Here is a 20,515-nt window from a genome sequence, read left to right on the forward strand (position 1 = left end):
AGACCACATTGTTAAGGTTGTTAAGTCATCATATCGGATAGCTGTGTTTGCTTTTTTTGTGAATATGAACACATTGCATATTTTCATTTATCTACTGCTTTCATATAGATAGGCTTAGGTGTTGTTGGTTATTCATAACAGTGCTTCACAGTATACTCTCATTAATAATAAATAGTTTTAATGGAACAGTTGTTCCATTGAGCTCTAATAGAGCAATCATATACTTCAGCTGTGACTGAGCTAGCATATGCATGATTTATGACTCGTTATTGTGATTTATGTTTTGAATATAGTTAATGGTTTTTTTCTCTCTCTCTCTCTCTCTCTCTCTCCCTGATGATGTCCACGTAATGTTGGATGAAATATATTGGATTTTTTGAATAGAATTCTATATATTTTTTGTTAGATGTGTAATCCATGAAAGTTATTTAAATATGTCATTTATAATATACTGTCATTGATGGGCATAGCTCAAATGGTAGAACACTTGTTAGCAAGTGTGCAGGTACTAGGATCAATTCCTGGCACTTTCATTTTTCTGTGATGGGTCTTCAGACTTCATGGAGGCTTGGAAGTAATACTATAACTAAAATAAATGACACCAAGAGAAAAACTCAAACAAAGTGCTGAGTAGAAAAACTAGTTTTCTACTCAGCACTTTCAGAGCACAAAGATTACAACTGTGATAAGCACAAGTCAAGTACATAGTTGCAGAACTGAAAAAAACAATTAATGTTCTAGCAAGGCATCTGCTAAAGGCCAGATTAATTAATTAAAGTTAATTTGGAGAGAGAGAGTTGTGTATGGTGGAGCAATATCAAAGAGGCAGAAGGTTACAAGTGGGGTTCTACAGGGCTCAGTACTGGGACCTATATTGTTTAACCTTTATATCAATGATATTATCCATGGATTGCAAGGGGATATTCGGTTGTTTGCTGATGATGCGAAGCTGGGAAGGGTTATTAGTAATAGTGCAGATGTGGTAGCCCTGCAAGAGGATTTGAATAAGATAGATAGATGGGCAAATGAATGGGGATGTCAGTTTAATGCAGCATTTATCATCCCAGCAAAATGTAAGGTCTTGAGGTTTGGGACACATCGATGGGATGCTGCATACTCTATGGGAGGTGTTAAACTGGAGGAAGTAGGAGAGACAAGAGATCTGGAGTTGATGATTGATATTAACTTGAAATTTAGGGGACATATTGCAAAGGTAGAGAAGGTAACACAGAGGATAGCTGCAATAATGAGAAGGACACTGACCTGCAGAGATAAAACGGTTATCATTCCGTTGTATAAGACTCTGATCAGACCACACTTAGACTATTGTTCTCAGATCTGGTCCCCAGGATTTGAAGGGGATAAATTAACTGTGGAAAGGGTACAAAGGCAGATAACAAAGATGGTATCGGGACTGTACAATGTTAGTTATGAGGATTGGCCGAGGAAGTGTGGACTGCAGAGTTTGGTTGATAAAAAAGGAGAGGTGATATGATTTTAGACTTTTAAACTGTTGAGAGGTTATAGGGTTGACACTGGGGAGTTCTTTCGCTGGGTTGAACAGCGGAAAGGAGTCACGACAAGGGGGGCCATTCCTGGGCGTTACAAAAGGAAACTGTGAAAAAGAGGGTGAGGAGTGGTTTCTTTGCACGGAGGGTGATTGAACCATGGAATGCATTGCCTGATAGAGTGGTGAGAGCAAGAACGGTCAATGTGTTTAAGGAGTGGTATGATAAACTTTGTGTTCCCTAGGAGGGACCTCCCTCGATGAGTCTTGATAGAGTTGTGTTTCTTAGAAAGGACCTCCCACGATGAGTCTTTCGACTCCATGGAGGCCGAATAATAATAATAAAGTCAGGCAATATTGGGTCTCAGAATGACTGTCTTCCAGATGGTTGGCAAATTAATGTAGCTATACTTGTTGAAGTTGGAATGTGGACATTTTATAGCTGATGTTTATTCTAAAAATAGTCTCATAGATCTAGAGTAAATTTTATACAGTGCAGATGCCTACTTCCATTTAATCTTGTGTGAAGGAATATCCAAAGCATGATCTCTCAGTCCCAACTTGCCATATAGATGATCACAGATGTAATTTTTGTATTCATCGAGGCATATGCTAAGAAATTTACCATGTCCAGAGTAGGCTGAACTTTAGGCACTAGGAACTTTATACATGCCAGGATACTCAAGAGAATGAAGCTGATCCTTACGAGAATGGATGAAAGGAGCATCATCAAATTCCTGATGTATACTCTCAAGGGGTGTACAGGATATGATAGTACTACATGAAAAATTTACATCATTACTAACTTCCTATCTACAATTTTCTCCAAATTCTTCTGTTAAATGTCAAGACTCCAATATCATCAGGTCTTATATTTCTGTCTTCTAAGACACTTTTTACTGTATCAATCCACCCCTGGGTCTTTTTCCTACCAACCTGGCAGAGAGAACACTTGTTTTGCTAATCTTTCCTCTCCCATTCTGCTTAAGTGACCATACCATCTGAGATTAGGTCTGCTAATGCATTCCCGGATGATGACAATATCAAGTTCTTTCCTAATATCCAAGTTTTTAATATGATACTGTCATTGATGCCATTTGTTTATGCTCCCTCCTAATCTTTCTCAGGATCTAGTCTTTGGTCAGATGTTTTACTTCTAACCCAGCTCTCAGATCCATAAGTTAAAATTAGTTTTCTTGTATACAGCTAATTTAGTGTTTTGGCTAATTTCTTTCTTATTCCATATAAATTTATTCAGTTGACTTCCTACCACACCAGCTTTGTTGATTCTGTTGTCTATTTCCATATTTAACTTACCACCTTCACTAAAAATCGTGCCTAAGTACCTGAAATGTTTTACTTGTTCCACAGGTTCTCCATTTACAATGCAGTTGATATTTTCAATGGTTCTGCCTATTTTCATTGTCTTTGTACTTTTAATGCTGACCTTCATACCATATCTATTACAACAGTTATTCAATTTAATCAGGGAATCTTGCACACTTCTAGCAGATTTATTTAGAAGTATAACATTGCCTGCATAAAGCAAAGAGCTAACATTGACATCTCCAATTTTAATATAATATCATGTTTAATACCACTTTCCTTCATAATGTGATCCATATAGATAATGAATAATAGAGGGGATAAAGTACATCCTTGTCTGACACGAGATTTAACATTAAACCATCTTCCTGTACAAGGTGGTATCAAAAAGTTTCGACACCAGCTCTGTTTACAAGGAATTACTTTATTTATCTACGTTTACTCGCTATCACCTTCAAAAATAGTCCCCTTGCATATTAATACAGCGCTCCCAGTGTTCTTGCCACTTCTGGAATGTGTCCTGGAAGTCTTCTTTTCGAAGCATGTCAAGCACCTTCTGCGTTTCGCGCTGGATCTCTGCAGTGGTGTTAAAACAGTGACCTTTGAGCTGGATCTTCATCTTCGGGAAGAGGGCGACGTCTTCAGGAGCCAAATCTGCGAGTAGGGTGGGTGCGGAAGTGAGATCATGTTGTTTCTGGTGAGAAACTTGCGTGTCAGGAGAGCTTGGTGACAGGGTGCATTATCATCATGGAGCATCCAGTTTTTCATGCGCTACAGATCTGGTCGATTTCGCCGAATGTCCTCCCTCAGACACCTTAAAACCTGGCTGTAGAACTCGCTATTCATAGTCTGGCCCCTGAGGACGAATTCTCAATGCACAATGCCACAAATGTCAAAAAAACGCAAAGAGCATGCACTTGGTCGAGCTGCGGACCTGCCTCGCCTTTTTCGGTCGTGGAGATGATGGGCTCTTCCACTATGAAGAGTGTTGCTTCGTCTCAAGGTCGTACCCGTGCACCCAAGTTTCGTCACTGGTAATGATCCTCGGCATGAAAGATGGGTCATATATACGGCATGCTGATGGCGTTCTTGGCAGACTTCGACGCGGTGCTCCTACAGCTCCTCGGTCAGCAGCCTGGGGACAAACTTGGCAACAACACAGTGCATGTTCAAATCACACGTGACGATTGCCTGGACTGTTCCATACGACACGCCGACAATGGCAGTAATGTTGTGAAGTGTTCTCCGATGATCCTCATGCACAAGTTGCCGAATGGTTTCGACATTTTTGGTGGTTGAGTTCGTTGAAGGTCTTCCTGATCTCTCATCATCTTCCAGTGATGTTCTTCCGCTCTTGAAGCACATGTGCCACTCAAAACACCTGGAATGACTCATTGCAGCATCGCCATAAACTTGCCGAATCATGTCAAACATCTCTGTGGCAGATTTGTCGAGTTTTTCATGCAGAATTTCATGTTTGATCTTTGTATTAACTTGCTGTCCATGATGAAATCGCAGATGTGGTAATGCAGGTGGTCAGAATAGCATCAGTTGCACTGCTCCCGATGTACACAGCACGATGTCTTTTGGCACACTGACTTATGAAGGTAGGTGCTCCCTGTGACTGTGCGTGCAGCCTTGTGCTGCCATCTGTTGGCATCTTACGAACCTAGTCTTGAAATTTTTTGATACCACCTCATACTTCCTTCAATTCTAACTGTTCACTTACAACTCAAATAAAGACTTAAGTATTGCTTGATATAATGCCCCATTAACACCATATACAGGGTGTTCGGGATAAATTTGACATATTTATAATTAATTATATTTTTCCGTAAGTTGCATGTATTAACACACACTTCTCTTCATTTAAAAGTTTGGACCCTTCTTCATTCATATACAAGATGTCAAAAAGGATGGATAGCTGGAACCCACCTGAATCATGGAAGAGAATAACTTGTATCATGATGATTCGTGCCCGCCATCAAAATAAGGATATTACGACTGCTGCCCAATGCTCCCTGAATACAGTAAAAACAATCAGGCATGAACTAGAGACTTGCAATGGTGACTACGAGGATGTAGCTAGAAGAAAGATCCCTAGCAGACGATCTGATTGCGTTCGTACAGCAGAATTCCTCGCAAATCTGCAGGAACAGGTGTTGAAGAACCCTGGCATTGGAATTCGGGCTTTGTTCGTGGAGTTGCTAACTGTAGTCAAGCCCTGGATAACAAGGGTAGCCAATGGTAGGCCGTATGTATGGCAGCAGGATTCGGCCCCTTGCCACACCTCTGGGAAAAGTCAAAAATGGTTGTCTGAAAATTTCTACGACTTCACCAGTCCAAATGTTTGGCCTCCAAACTCCCCAGACCTTAACCCCATGGATTATTTTGTATGGGGCGCAGTTGAAAAAGACACCAATCGCATTTCCAGTAATACAAAAGCCCAGTTAATGGATAAAATTAAAACAGTTTTTGCGGCCCTTCCCAGGGAGACTGTAGCATCAGCTTGTTCGAGGTTCCGAAGCAGAATTGAAGCTGTGATCGATGCTAATGGTGGTTATTTTGAGTAAATCTTGTTGATAGTATTGTAATTAACTCTGCCTGTAATGTTTTTTTGTCAATTCATTAAATTTAATAGATACAAAGAAGATTTTCTTTTTCCTTACGAAACTGTCAAATTTATCCCGAACACCCTGTAACTGTAGCGTTTGGAATAGCTTCTCTCTTGGCACCTTGTCATATGCCTTTTCCAGATCTACAAAACAAATACAGATATTTGTTATATTTCTATGATTTCTCAACTATCTGTTGTAAAGTGAAAATCTGATCCTGACAGCCTCTTTGGCCTGAATTCAGGCTTGTTCTTCACCAAGCTTCTCTTCCACAATCCTTCTCAACCGTTTCTGAAGTATACTTGCATATATTTTACCAGGAACACTCGATAATGAAATGTCTTGGTAATACTTACATTCAGTTTTACTTTTTATATATGGGTACTATGAGAGCTCTACTCTAATCATCTGGAATTCGTCCCTCTGTCCAGGCCCCCTGAACTATGTAATGCAGCCACTGTAAGACTTTTATACCTCCATACTTGAGTATTTCTGGTCAAATATCATCTACTCGTGGTGCCTTTCCACATTTCAGGCTTTTGATGGCTTTTTCTACTCAGTGTTTTTTACTTTTTTTGTGCTGTCATCACTGCTTGTTTCATTTAGCAGTTTTTCAAAGTAATCACTCCATATTTCAAGGATATCTTTTTCTCCTGTTTTCATGTCACCTTTATCATCTCTAATTCCTTTTACAGCACTCTTTCCTCCATTTCGGAACTTCTTTAACATCCTCCAGAATATCTTGCCACCTTGATATTTATTTTCTATGTTCTTGGCAAAGTCCTCCCATGACGTTTGTTTAGCCAGTTTTACACAGTGCTTAGCTTTCTTACATTTCTCTCTGTATTCTCTAAGAGCACAACCTGACTTATTTGCCAGGAAGTTTTGATATACTTTCTTCTTTTCATTCACTGCCTCTTTAACTTCTTGTGTCCAGCATGGAGTTCTGATTTTTCAATCCTTGCACACAACCTCATCACCCTCTCTGGCTGAATGAATCAGTGTTTTCTTCAGGGCTTGCCACTGAATTGCTAAAGTTTCGTTCCCGCTCTCAAACGCTTTCATTTTTTCTTCAATAATTTTTGTGTATATTAGTCTACAGTTCACATATGAGAGCTGCTCAACTTTTATTCGCTTTAAAACTTTCTTACATGTTATTCTTTTCAATATGAAATTCAATTTTATCCTGCTCAAGACTAAATAGTGATCACTTCCAATTTCAAATCCTCTGTACACTCTGGTGTCCTGCATCAGTGGGAAATCATCACTATCAACAATAACATAGTCAATGAGACTTTTCTTATTCCTTGCCTCTTCTCTCCATATGAATTTTTGCACATTTTTATGTTGAAACATTGTATTAGTAATAACTAGTCCATGTCCTGAACAGAAATCCAACAGGTACAGCAATCCCTCGATTAATGCACCTAATGCGTTCTTTAAAACAGGTGCATTAATCGAAAATAATAACCTATGGGAAAATGTTTAATTCGTTTCTTAGATTTCTTTTTTGACCCTTGATTTTTTTATAAAAGAATTAGGGTATGTCTCAGGGCCTAGTTAAAGGAAAACTATGAAGCTGAAAGACAATAAAACATATTTAGAATATAAATTTAATATTCTGCTTTTTAACAAAGAATTGAGCTAACGTAGCTTTAAGGGCATTCTGTTTCTTTTTTTCATACAACTAACGGTATGGCCCCTATTACCTCTTCTACTACTAATGCAAATTTTACTGATTCTCTCTTCATCAGGGTCAGCCACTAAGCATTGCTGCTTAAAAACTTCAATTGTATGAAAACTATTTTCAAATTGTTTCTGTGAAACCTCTTTGGGCTTCAGTGATTAAATTTTCTTCATATTCTTTAGGATCTTCCCGCTGTGCATCTAAATTTAGCAGGTCGGAATCACTTAACTTCTCAAAATGAGATTGAATTAACTTTGATTCATTTGAAAAGCTTCTAAAATCATTTGCACAATGTGGAAGAATCTATCCCAATGGCTTTAACAGGCCTTTAAGGCCCACAACCTTCCAAGCATGCTTGGATTTCGTAACCGAAATACGAGGATAGAATGGTCACTCCTATGCCTCAAGGTATTCTTGGCTGTATCCATGTGTGTTCACGGGGCCGGTTTGCCTGCTTGCGGGATGAAAAACACCAGATAAACTGGCGGAAAAAACCCTACTGCCCGCGCCCAAGATCGGCTAACTTGGCTATGGCTGAGGAAGATCCTTCAGCTCCTCATGTCTCCGACGGGAATCGAACCTAGGACACTCCTTCCCCAGGCATATGGTTGCGAAGCACAAAGCCACTAGGCTAACCGCGCGGACACAATGTGGAAGAATGTGCTTCCAAATATCGCTAGCATTAATTTCATTCGACTTTGTGACTTTATAATCAGACTTGAGATTTCTCTGATTTGGCTAGAAAAGTCTTGTAAGGCATGCACTTCCAAAAAAAAGCAGGTTTCATTGACATAAAATATTTGTTGATCACAATAGTCCCCTTCTTACACAATTTTCTTGAAAATCTCTGGATATCTCCTTATCTGCACTTGCAGCTTCGCCTGTGATTAGAACATTATGTAGGCTAGTTCTCTTTTTGAAATGCTCAACTTACCCAGCACTAATGTGGAATTCTTCTTTTCCATCATTGATAGCCCTTTCTTTCCACTTTACAAAGAGACATTGCTTTTGATTTAATAAGGCCAGTGTTTAGCGAGATCTGTTTTTGGTTGCAATCTTTGATCCATGTATCCAGCAAAAGTCTCTCTAATTCAGTCATTATAATACATTTATTTCAAGTGCATGCATGATGAACTTGAAGCAAGCACGCTTACCTTTCTCTTTGTATTCCGCAGTTGATTCACCCATTTTTGTGTTGTCCTATTTTTCTCTGGACGCGCCTTGTTCATTTTTCTTTATTATTTTAAGTTTTTTTTCCAATCAGATTACTTTTCGAATCATTTTCACACTTCTGTTTTTTGCTCAGTAATTCTTATACTCATGATTAAAGGTTAGGACAATAATTTAAAATAAAAAAGTAAGGAAAACAATTGTACAAGATATGATCAGCAAAATGATATGTAAAGCAGACGACATAAATTTTGGCAGTAAATTTGGAACATAGTGTACATGGAAATAGTGTAGTATGCCATTAAAAAAAAAAAAAAATTCGTAAAATGTTTCGAATCAGTAACTAAATTATTTCATCCTGGTGAGTGATTTTTTAAAATAGTTAGCCATAAAAAATGTGTAGATCGAAAATTTAAAAAATCTGTAACGTTTATTTTTAAGATGTATATAGACGCACCAATCGGGGGCACATTAATCGAGGGATTGCTGTATTTGCCATTATTATTAGCTTTGCTCTTTTCTCCAAATTTTCCGAAAATATTTTTTTATGCCTGACAATCATTTGCCTCATGACAATCATGCCTCAGTTTCAAATCCAACATATAGCTGGCCTGGCTGGCCGAGTGGTTAGCGTATCCGCTCTCCAGCCAAAAGGCTGCAAGTTTGAATATCGCCGTGGGCATGGATATTTGTGTGTCTGTGGTGGTGTTGGTCGGCAGTAGACGGCATTGGTGTAGTTGCACTATCTTTTTCTTTTTACATTACAGATGTTTATTTTTTTAAGAAACACTGCTTCTTTTATAATCAGATTTTTTTTTTTTTTTTTTATTGGTGAAAGGAAATTTTTTATATAAATGCATTTGTTTTTCTTAAAAAAATCAAAAATATGAGCAATAATGCTGGTTAGTTTTTCTAATTAATATTTTAAAGAAAGCCTTTAATTAAAGTAATATGAAATAAGAAGTGATATATCATTATACAGATAATTTGTCCCTTGTTTCATATTCATTACATGTACAGTATATTACATCATTTTACTTTCTCTGTTGAAATTGTTTTTGATTCTTTTGCTTGTCTTTAAACGATATTTCTTATAATTTTGTTTTTTTGCTATATTTTATTTATTCATTTTTTAGAGTTCTAAGCACATGGCATGCTTTCACTAAGATTCTTGCTGAGGGTGGGATTCAGGGTCTCTGGAAGGGTTGGGTACCAAATGTGCAGAGAGCTGCACTAGTCAACTTGGGAGGTATGCCAAAAGTGCTTCTACATCTTTTCTTTGATTTGTGATGTTCTATATTATATGTAAACATAACCCTTTTTATTGTTTCTACAGTGTTTTTTATTTTGTTTTCATGTCTTATTATTATTGTTATTAGTAACTGCACTGCTCTTTAAATGTTGACACTCTCCTTCATTTACCACACACACATGCACACACTGGATTCATTCCATTCTGTTGCTGCATTCCAATAAAAAATATGCTTTCCACAGTTATTCATAATTTTTTCATGCTATTACAATACTATATCTTTAAATCATAAAGATATGTTTATTAACTGGCTTATATATTTTTGGATTTCATACCAGCATCTTCAGAGCATAACTACTTACCATACACAAGTAACAATGATTATAGGAAACAGTTCAAATTGTAGTGAACAAGAGACATAGACTCTTAGTTTGGTACCTTCTTATGTCTATATAAATAACAGATTTTTACAATTACTGGGTTGAAGTCGATCTTAAGATAGCTGTCTCCAAAATTTTTGGAAGATTAATGCAGCTGTTTGTTGATGTTAGGCTAGTATTTCATAGCTTCCAACTATGAAAATAGTTTCTCCAACTTCTAATGATTTCTCTATATCACATGTTTTTTCTTTTTTCTCTTCAGGCTGATGCTGAGTGATGGGGTATCCAAAGCATAGTCTGCCAGTCCTGACTTAACATATGATGGCAGCAAATGTATTTCTTGTGTTTTCTATGGTAGACATTACCAGATCTTTGTCTTCATTTATAGTAGTCCATGTTACATTCACAGAGAAGGTACTGAAACATGTAGGCACAGGAAGTTTAATAACACCTTATTAAATCAGTTCACTGACAAATTCAGCAAGGTAGAATAACAGCAGTGGATTTCAAAAAATATTCGCTGTGTACTAGCATAATAAAATAGAGTAGATTCTGACTGTGATTACGTTTTTTCTGTGATTAAAGAAAAAATAAAACTACTGCTTGCAGCTAATAATGACCCTTTCTAATTTTAGGTAAAGAAAAGCAGTATCAGTTGTTCAAGTTGGGATGATGTAGTAGTTCTACTTCATTACTCTTTTTGAACAAATGCTCAAATTTGGAATGGTAGCGGTATAGTAGATGAGTCGTAGACCAGAAGATTCTGTGGTCATTTTGATCTCTATGCTGCACTAGACCAGACCTCAGGTTTATTATTATTATTTCCTGACACCTCCAAGGAGTCCGAAGACTCATCAAGGGAGGATACCTACTCTACAACTGTTGAAAGTTTGTTTTTTTTATTTTCAGGTGCAAACTTTGTTTGCTGCCACTGGGATAAAGGATTAAACTAAATTTATTATAGTCTAACCTAGTGAAAAATAAACTTTCAGCATCTTTCTCTAAATCCAGAGTAATTTAATAAAAAAGGTGGTAAACCTTTTGGCAACTTCTATAGGTAAAGATGACCTTGCTACTGCTTCTGCTTGGTATCTCCAACTCTGGGCCTGGCTCCCCTGAAGAGACCTCAATGAAGGTCGAAACTAGTCTGGGTAGTGGCCAATCCTTTAATGCATAACAGTATACATATCCACAAGGAGATGTGTTTTGCATTATGGGAGATACTGGGATAGGAGTGTTGGTATCTTGCTCCACCTTTGCTACGAGTTGCCCTAGTGTTGCACTACTTACCCAGGTAAGATAGTACAACACTATATTCAGTCCTGAAGATATTTTCAGGCGCAAACTTTGTTTGCTCTCACTGGGATAAAGGATTAAACTAAATTTATTATACTACTCTACAACTCTCCATCTCCACCACTCCATCCGCCAACTACAACGAATCTCTACTGCCATCATCAATGGCATCTGCTGCCTACCACCACTAGTATTTTTTGTCTGTAAATTGCATGTGTTCTGAAAGGCTGATTTGTCTGTATGCAGGATGAAAAACCCGAGTTTCTGTGAGAAAAAACCCTGCTACCTCCATATGAGATTGGCTAATTCACCTTCAATTAAAAAAATCCATAGAAGACTGGCATTTTGTTGTCTTTTGTAAACAGACTGTCTGTTTTTTCCAAAGTAATTGCAATCGGTAACTCCAAATAGACTGCAATGAAAAAGGAACTTGGTAAACACCTGAGAGAGAGATAGCGAACATTTATTCTTGGTGGAAAATAAGAGAAGAGAGAATTTGTTGAAAGGAAAAAATGAAGAATCTAAAAATTGTATTGCTTAAATAGCTCTGAGGCTCAAATATTCCAGCAATATAAGGAATTGGAACCCTCCATGCGATCAATTTCTTTAATTGGTGCTGATCTGTAAACCATCCATGATATTTAATATAGATGATATAAGATTGGTGTTCTGTAGTCTTTTGTAAATGGAATTAATTTTAAATTAAAACGAAAATTAAATTAAAAATAAATTTAAAAATTTACAAATTAATAATGGAATTATTACAGTAACTTGCTCACGTTTTATAACACACTGACGGCTGAACTGAATAAGGGTAATGGGTTTACAGTGATTCTACTGGACCTTGCTAGGGCCTTTGACAGGATACCACATGGAATTCTAATCAGTAAATTGCAGCATATGGGGATGGATATAGGGTTGGTGAGATGGATAGGAGGGTGGTTGATGGAGAGATATCAGAGAGTGGTTTATTCAGGAGTAGAGTCCAAAAGATTGTGATTAGTGGTGTGCCGCAGGGTTCTGTTCTTGGACCACTACTTTTCAATTTGTTCATTAACACGTTCGCTGCCAACTACGAGTATACTCGTAGTTGGTATATGAGCATCACAAGCCAACTATGAATATACTCGTATGACGCTTACCACTGGCAATGAAATTACCGTACTGACCTTGAAGAAGTGAAAATGCTTGGCGTACAGTAACAAACTGTGCCCGAGTAGTGTGGCAGCGAACATGTTAACGATATAGGAAAGGATCTGAGAGGAAGTGTTCATTTGTTTACTGATGATGCAAAGTTGAGTAGAGCAATAGTGAGTGCACAGGATGTCAAAATTTTGCAAGATGATTTCGATAGTTTGGAGGACTGGGCTAAGGAGAATGGATGTCAATTTAATGTGGCAAAGTGTAAGTTTATGCATTTTTGGGTGAAAAGATTAGCAGCAGTATATCACATTGGTGGAACCATACTCCAGGAGATTGACGAGGCCACGGATTTGGGAGTGTTGGATTGGGAGTTGAAGTTTAGAGGGCACATTTATGTATGCAAAGTTATGAAGAACTATGAGTAGGCAGATATTGTGGCTTTGCAAAAACACTTAAATAGACTGAAATTGGCATGGGAGTAGGGTTGGCAGTTCAGTGTTGCCAAGTGAAAACTTAAAAAATTCAGAAAATACAGGTGGTAAGCAGAGTATATAGTTGGTGGGGATATTATTATTACTATTAACCCCAGACCTCCATGAAGTCAAAGATTCGTCACAGGAGGTATATGCTATTACACACAAAACCCATCAAACTGTGCTTCAAACTCATTCAGTGTATCTACATTCTGCATTGTCAGGCAATCAGTGGTGTAGCTAGAGCTTTTGCCATCCCTCTCAATACACACCAAAAATACTACAAAAAGTCAAAATGACATAGGGAAAGAAATTAAAACACTATGTTTATGTTTATTTTAGTTGTAAGTATAGTTGTTGAAAACTAATTGTTAATTAAGCAATAAAATTACTAAGTTAACATAAATAGAATAATCGTCGAAAAATAAAATTGTCTCACGTGAAAGTGCCGCCCGGGGCAGACCGCCCCTTCCGCACCTCCCTAGCTACATCACTGTAGGCAATGCATTCCACTCTCCATGCAAAGAACTTGCTTTCTCTGTCTCTGCTCACACTATTCACATAATCTCCCCTTTGTATCCTCATCCCTTTTTTGAGTAATTTCTTCCACATTGACCAGGTAACAATAATTTACCAATTTAGACGTCTTAATCATATCCCCGGTCTTCCTCCTATTCACAAGGCTTCACAACCTGCCTTCCCTCAAACCCTTCATATCTCAAACATCACCATCTTAATCAGTCTTCTCTGGACCCTTTCCAATATGTCCTCATCACCATGAAAATCACCATGAGGACCGAATCTGTGCACATTAATCCATATGAGGCCTGATCAAAGCCTTATACAATGGAACCACAATTTCTCTATTTCTGTTATTGCCATAATCTTATACACTGACTCACAACTCATCAGTGTAAACTCTGAACTTCATATCCTTGTCCACCACCACTCTAAGGTATCTTCTCAACTTCCTCCACACAAAACTTCTTAACAGCCCATTATTGTCTACTAAATTTCAGAACTTAATGCATTGCAACACTGAACTGAAAGATCCATACTGTTGCCCACTTATACACTATATTCAAGTCCTCCTGTAAGGTCAGAACATCTGCTTGATTCTTCATTACTCTCCCCAGTTTTGCATCACCTGCATACAGTTATATATCACCAGTTAAACCCAATCCAGTATCTTTAATATAAAAATAAAGTAATGGTCCCAAAACTGACCCCTGTGGCACACGTGACTTTCCTCTTCCGGGTTACTGCACCCCTCAGAAACCTTTACAAAATCAAAGTATACTACTGTATTTGTATCTCCCTTCTCCAATATATTCCTCACCTTGTTATAATACATTGCAAGTTTGCAATGTATTATAACAAGGTGAGGAATTTAACACACCATTTAACCTCCATTTAACACACCCATGCTGACAAGCACAAAGAATACCACTGTTATCTTAATCGATATGAAGACCAATTTGTCTTCATATTCACATCCTAAATACCAGTTAAGACCTTAGCTAGTCATTTCTGGACGCTTTCCAACATATCTCATCACCTTGAACAACAGGGGACCAAAGCTGTGCACAATAATACATGAGCTGATCCAAGTCTTACAATGGAACTAGAACCTCTCTGTTTCTACAGGTTAAGGTCTTCCACATCATTGCTATAAACTGATGTGATGTGTTCATTGCTTATGCAATATGACCTGTAAATTTTAGATCCTTGTTCACCACTGCTCCAATGTCTCTCTTATCTCCTCAACTTAGTCCAGAATTTCCCTGCAAAGTGTCTACTTGGTAGCCCATTACTGCCTACCAAATTTCAGAACTTTCTTTTTTTTTTTTTGGTTTCAACATTGAACTGATAGTTCCATACTGTTGTCTACTCATACAGTGTATTCGAGTCCTCCTGTAAGTCCACAACATCTGCTTGATTCCTCATCACTCTCCCCAGTTTTGCATCATCTGCAAACAGTTATAAATCACAAGTTAAACTTATCACAATGTCATTATTTAATACAAATTAAATAACAACAGTCCCAAAACTGATCCATGTGGCACCACATGGATCAGTTTTGGGACTGATGACTTCACTCTTTTAAGACAGTGTCCCCCATGCATAACTTCCAGATACTTATCTGATTCACCTGTCTATCACCCAATCCCATCGACTTCAGTTTAGTGACCAACTTGTGGTGTGGCAGTCTATCAAAAGCCTTTGCAAAATCTAAACATACCACTGTATTTGCATCTCTCTTGTCCAATATATTTGTCACCTTGTTATAGTACATAAGCAAGTTTGCAAAATATGACCTCCATTTAACACACCAGTGCTTGACAAAGAAAACCACTGTTATCAACCCACTTTTGTATCTTATGTCTCAGTCTCTCCAATACCTTAACTACAACTCCATATATATAGATTGACCTATAATTTGTTTCCTTAGTCTTATCACCACCTTTGTGAAGTGGAACAATTTTGCCTTCCTTCCACTCCTTTGGGACTTGTGCTGTTGCAAGACTCTTCTTAAACAGGTAGGCAAGGCTGATAACTCCTTGGAACATTTCCTTAAGATATGTGGTGGTATCTGCTAAAGTCCTGTTGCCTTATTGACATGTAGTTTACTTAACTCTTCATATAGCTCTTGCTCACTCACAAATAAGTCTTCTCTCATTTCATTCTCTACACTTGAGATTCTAATTTCACACCGAGGATGAACCACCCTGATGAACTGCTCATTGAACACCTCTACTATGTCCTCTGCAGCAGTCACCAATCTCCCACTTTTATCCATTAACAGCATCTTATCCTATCAAAAACACTCTCAAGGATTTTTCTTATCCTGATTTGCCAATTTCTGCTCGTACTGCATTTTTGTTTTCCTTACCATTGGAGTCACTCTCACCCTTTCAAGTCTTTATGCAACTTATTATTACCATTATTCATCTTGTGCTGCCTTCAAATTGCCTTCTTCCAGATTTCTCATTTTACACCTATGTTATTTATTCAGCCTTGTGACTTTTGGAATATATTTCGAAGATTAAAGTGCGTTCTTCCTCCTTGAAAGCATTATCTTCTCCCAGATTGTTTTTTATCTTTATTTTCATTTAATGTAACAACTTATTATTATTATATTCTTGACATCCATGGAGACTAAAGACTCATCATAGTAGGACAATACAAAGGCTATCGTACCACTCTTTAAACTCATTCACTGTTTGTACTTTTACCACCCTCTCAGGCAGTGTTCCATGCTCCTACCACTCTCCATTATTCTTTTATTCACTACTTCCTTTTGTAGTTTCCATGGATGGATGCTTGTCTTTGTTTTTTACCCTCAGCCTAACATATGAAAAATCTCCTCTGTGTTAATATAATAATAACTCTTCAACAGCTTCAGTGTCTCAATCATATTATCCCTTTGTCTTCAATCCACCATACTCTGCAGTCTCTGCATGCCCTCCGTCTATCCCCATAAACAATGTACATTTCTGATAACATTTTTGTTATCTGTCTCTCAGTGACCAGATCTGAGCATAGAAATTTAGATGTGGTCTGATCAAATCTTTGTATAATGAGACCACCATACTTTTATCTGTTGCAGTTAGTCTTCCTCAACATTGCAGTAATTCTCTGCAATGTGTCATCTGAATTTCAAATTTCGATCTGCAATCACACCAAGATGTCTTGTTGCTTCATAAACTTCTTCCAGCATAACTCTACCAAGTGATTATGAAGAATCTCATCTATCAATCCCAAATTTCAAAACCGTGCATTTAGTTGCATTAAACTGGCATCCTCATTCATTTGGCCTCCTGTCCAGCTTATTCAAATCCTCCTGAAGAGCCAAAACATCAGCACTAATACTAACAACCATCTGCAGCTTCATGTCATCTCCAAACAAATGAATATCTCCTATAGTCCTGTGACAATGTCATTGACATAAGATCGAACAGTAATGATCCTAGTACTGAACCCTGTGGAACTCCACTTGTAACCTTCCTACTACTTAATACTGCCTGCTCCCTTACAACTTTCTGATATCTGTCAGAAAGTTAGTTACTAATCCACTCCCCTAACCTGATATCCAAACCCATATGTAACATAATATTATCAATCTAAAATAAATACGGGTCAAAACTGTAAACTGAGAGACCTCCATATAGCCTTTAAAGGAATGTGGAGAACCAACCAGGGCTTCTGACCTAATGTCCAATCCTAACTTTCTTGTGGTGCACCCTATTAGGTATCTACCTGGATACTGAATGAACAAGGATGGTCTGGCAATTTGGGAATTAGCCGACCAAATTGTATTCTTATTGGCTTAAACCACAATATAAAATTATGGTACAACATGACAGAATTTCATGCCAGATGGGGCGTCACCAGTGGGGAGCTATAAAGGTCTCGCGTGAGCCCTTTGTTAAATTTTTCTCAAATTTGTGAGCTCCTTGTTCTTCTTGTTTCCTTTTTATTTAAAAAAAAACCCATAATTTTTTGAAATATATTAAGCCACAAACTCGTACGGTAACCTAACAAAAATTATTCCATTCGGCAATGTATAGATTATTTGGAATTATTGTTTCAACTCCTCTATAACGAATGTGCCCTCTCTAACTCCTCTCTAATGAAAGTTTGAAAATAAATAAAGATAGTATGCTCTATCTTTACCCTTCTCCCTTCTGGTAGCCAATTGTATGGTAAAACCAGTAGGCAATCAAATGTTCGTAAAACTGTCATCAGCTGGTTGTTCCACTGGACATTAGTTCTGTGTTCATCAGTACACTGATGTATGACAATTGTTTGTGTTTAAAATTAATAATAAATTTAAAAACGGTATATTCAGCAAATTTTATTTTTATAATTGTAAAAGTATTTTTACCTCTGAAACATAAAAAGACAGTGAAATTCATTAAATTTTTTTTGCAAAAAAAATAACAAAAAGTGATTCTGCTGATTCTACTGCTGTTGAAAATGAAGTCGAAGTTGAATTTGAAGATAATACGCACATTGATTCAATGAAGATGCAACAAGTTGAGGAGAAAAAGAAAATCATTTACCTGATTGCTGGAACAAATAGCAAGCATCGTATTTCTAAATGCAGTATAAGTGTTTAGAAGTTAAAAATGGTAAATTAGGATGTCGTGTTTGCTCAAAATATAAAAACTTAAGTGTTGAAGGAGAAAAAAGTTGTTTTATCATCAAAGGAATGGGTAGAAATGAAAATGGAACCAAATGGAAATACTACAGACTCAATAACCGCACGATTGCATAAAAAGTTATCCAAACATAATGAATCATTTGCTCATAATAAAATCATAAAAATAAATGAAGAATGTAGCAAATCTATATTACCAAATTTAATTGACAAACTAAATGAAAAAGAAATTTTGATAACTTCAAAAATGTTTAATTCTGTATATAATTTGGTTAAGAGAAACTGATCTGTGTCTGATTTGCCAGATTTAACTGCTCTGCAAATTAAAAATGGTATTGTTCTAGGATTATCATTGCATTCTAGATTCTCAGGAATTAGAATAGTTGAACATATTTCTAAACAAATAAAATTAGAAATATTCTCCAAAATAAAAAAATAAAAAATCGCAAAATTTCTATAATAGCAGACGAATTGACAACATTATCGATTCGTACTAAAATACTTATTATAGAAAATAAGTGTTTTAGTTATTCACATACAATTTGAGTTCACTGAACTATGTACGATTTTTGTAGATCTTGTAGAACTAAAAAATACCACTGCGGAATGTATACACACTAGTATAATTGCTACTTTAAATTCATATGGATTTTCTGATAACTATTTAAAAAATCATCTCATTGCATTTTGTTCTGATGGAGCTAGTGTAATGTTAGGAAAAAAATCACGTGTTGCGATCAAAATTCTACAAAATTTCCCAGTATTGCATAGCTCATCGTTTACAATTAGCATTAGACGATTCGATAAAAAAACATTAAAGAAATAAATCATTTTGAAATATTTATGGATAAATTATATGCTTTTTTATCATCAATCACCAAGAATTAAATACGATTGCAAAAGATCTTGGTATCGAAATTTTAAAGATCGGCCGTGTGTTTGGTGCGTGATGGGCAGCTTGCAGTTTACGAACAGCTCTTGCTGTGGAGAAATTTCCCAGCTTTATGCAAGCATTTTGCATCAAACGATAAATATAAGGGCTTTTTAAACTAACTTCTCAATTTGAATTTTTAAAAGATCTAGCATTAATGATTGATATCCTACAGGAATTATCATGTCAGAAGCTCTACGAAGTCGCAATATAAGTATTATAAGAGCTAACTCCTTAATCATGCAAACAATTAATGCAATTAATAATTTTAAAAATTCTGTAGGTTCTTGTGAATCTAAAATTGATACCATGTTAAAATCAAAAGAATTTAAAGGAATAGCAAGTGAAAGCAAATCAGATTTCGCAATCTACCATGAGAAACATTACTAAACTTTCTTATAATGTCTTTAAAGGATAGATTAATGCAGCAAAGAAATTTTAAACTTAAAAATTAAAATTATGAAGAGCTGAAAAACATTTTAAATGTATGTTATCCTGAAACATGGAATATGAAAGAAGTTAGAAGGAAAAAAGAGAATCAGATCTTTAAATTTTATTTTGAAATATGAAAGTAAAATTAATGATTTTAGAGATTTAGTGGAAATGGCTTTGACTGGAAAGTTACAAAACGAAATTCCCAGTACGGTGAAAAAAGCCAAAGTGATTATGGCAACAATTGCAGTTTACAGTGCTGAAGCCAAATGAGCTTTTAGTGTGATGAATAATATCGTAACATCGAAGAGATCTTCTCTCACCATAACATATTTTGGATTTAATGACAATGTTTATAAATGGGAAACCCACCCTTGAATGAATTTAATCTGAATCCCCATGTCAAATATTTTCTAGAAAATCAGCGCTCGGCTATAGATCCTCCTAGAACACAAGACATGAAGGAGGAAGGAAATAAGGTGTGGCAGCTGTTGTCATAAGTATTTCCTTAAAGTAATTGTGTGTAAATGTTAACCTGTAAAGGAGAGAGTTGTTTTCTGGGTAAATGTGCACCAGACAGTGAGTTTTTTTTTTTTTTTTTTCATGTAAAATCGTCTCATCATCTCGAAAGTGATTTTATTAAATAAAATATTATAGTTACGGTTACTACCATTTTACAAATAAGAATTCAATTTTGGTAATCACATATAAATAAATAGGACTATAAAATAATGCCCCTTGATTGGTACTGTTGATTATCATTTGAAGTATAAAAACAAAAGAAAAATATAACGTATTTCAATATTATTGTGTTTTAGATAATATTTATGTATTATTTATAGATTGTTTGTCATGTCATAAAAACTTCTATCATAAACAAAACAAATTTATTTTGTTTATAACACCCCGCAAACATCCATTCGTGTTCACAAACATCCCGCTGTGGGCATGGATGTTTGTGATTGTCTGTGGAAATGCTAGTGGTGGTGGTTGTAGATGGTGTTAGTGTAGTTTTTTGTTCGACGATGCGAGCCCATTATTAAAATTTCCATAGCTCATCACTGGGCATGACCCAGTTAAACAAGACCCTCATTATTTTCACCAGAGAACCAGGGTGAACAGCGAAAAGTCAGCTACTG

General features: G+C 36.5%; 1 protein-coding gene across 3 annotated transcripts in view; it reads left to right on the top strand.

Annotated features, from left to right (window-relative positions):
• Ucp4A (Uncoupling protein 4A) overlaps positions 1 to 20,515 on the top strand; it is a 224,870-nt gene that overhangs the window by 121,464 nt on the left and 82,891 nt on the right. For all 3 annotated transcript variants that reach the window (XM_090405849.1, XM_090405848.1, XM_090405850.1), the window contains exon 6: positions 9,442 to 9,554. In XM_090405849.1, coding sequence (XP_090261975.1) covers positions 9,442 to 9,554 — 113 coding nt within the window. The remainder of the gene's footprint in view (positions 1 to 9,441; positions 9,555 to 20,515) is intronic.

Source organism: Typopeltis vanoorti, chromosome 15 (genome assembly GCF_054136105.1).
Source record: "Typopeltis vanoorti isolate ZY-2024b chromosome 15, IOZ_Tvanoo_1.0, whole genome shotgun sequence".
In the NCBI taxonomy this organism is placed as follows: Eukaryota; Metazoa; Arthropoda; class Arachnida; order Uropygi; family Thelyphonidae; genus Typopeltis; species Typopeltis vanoorti.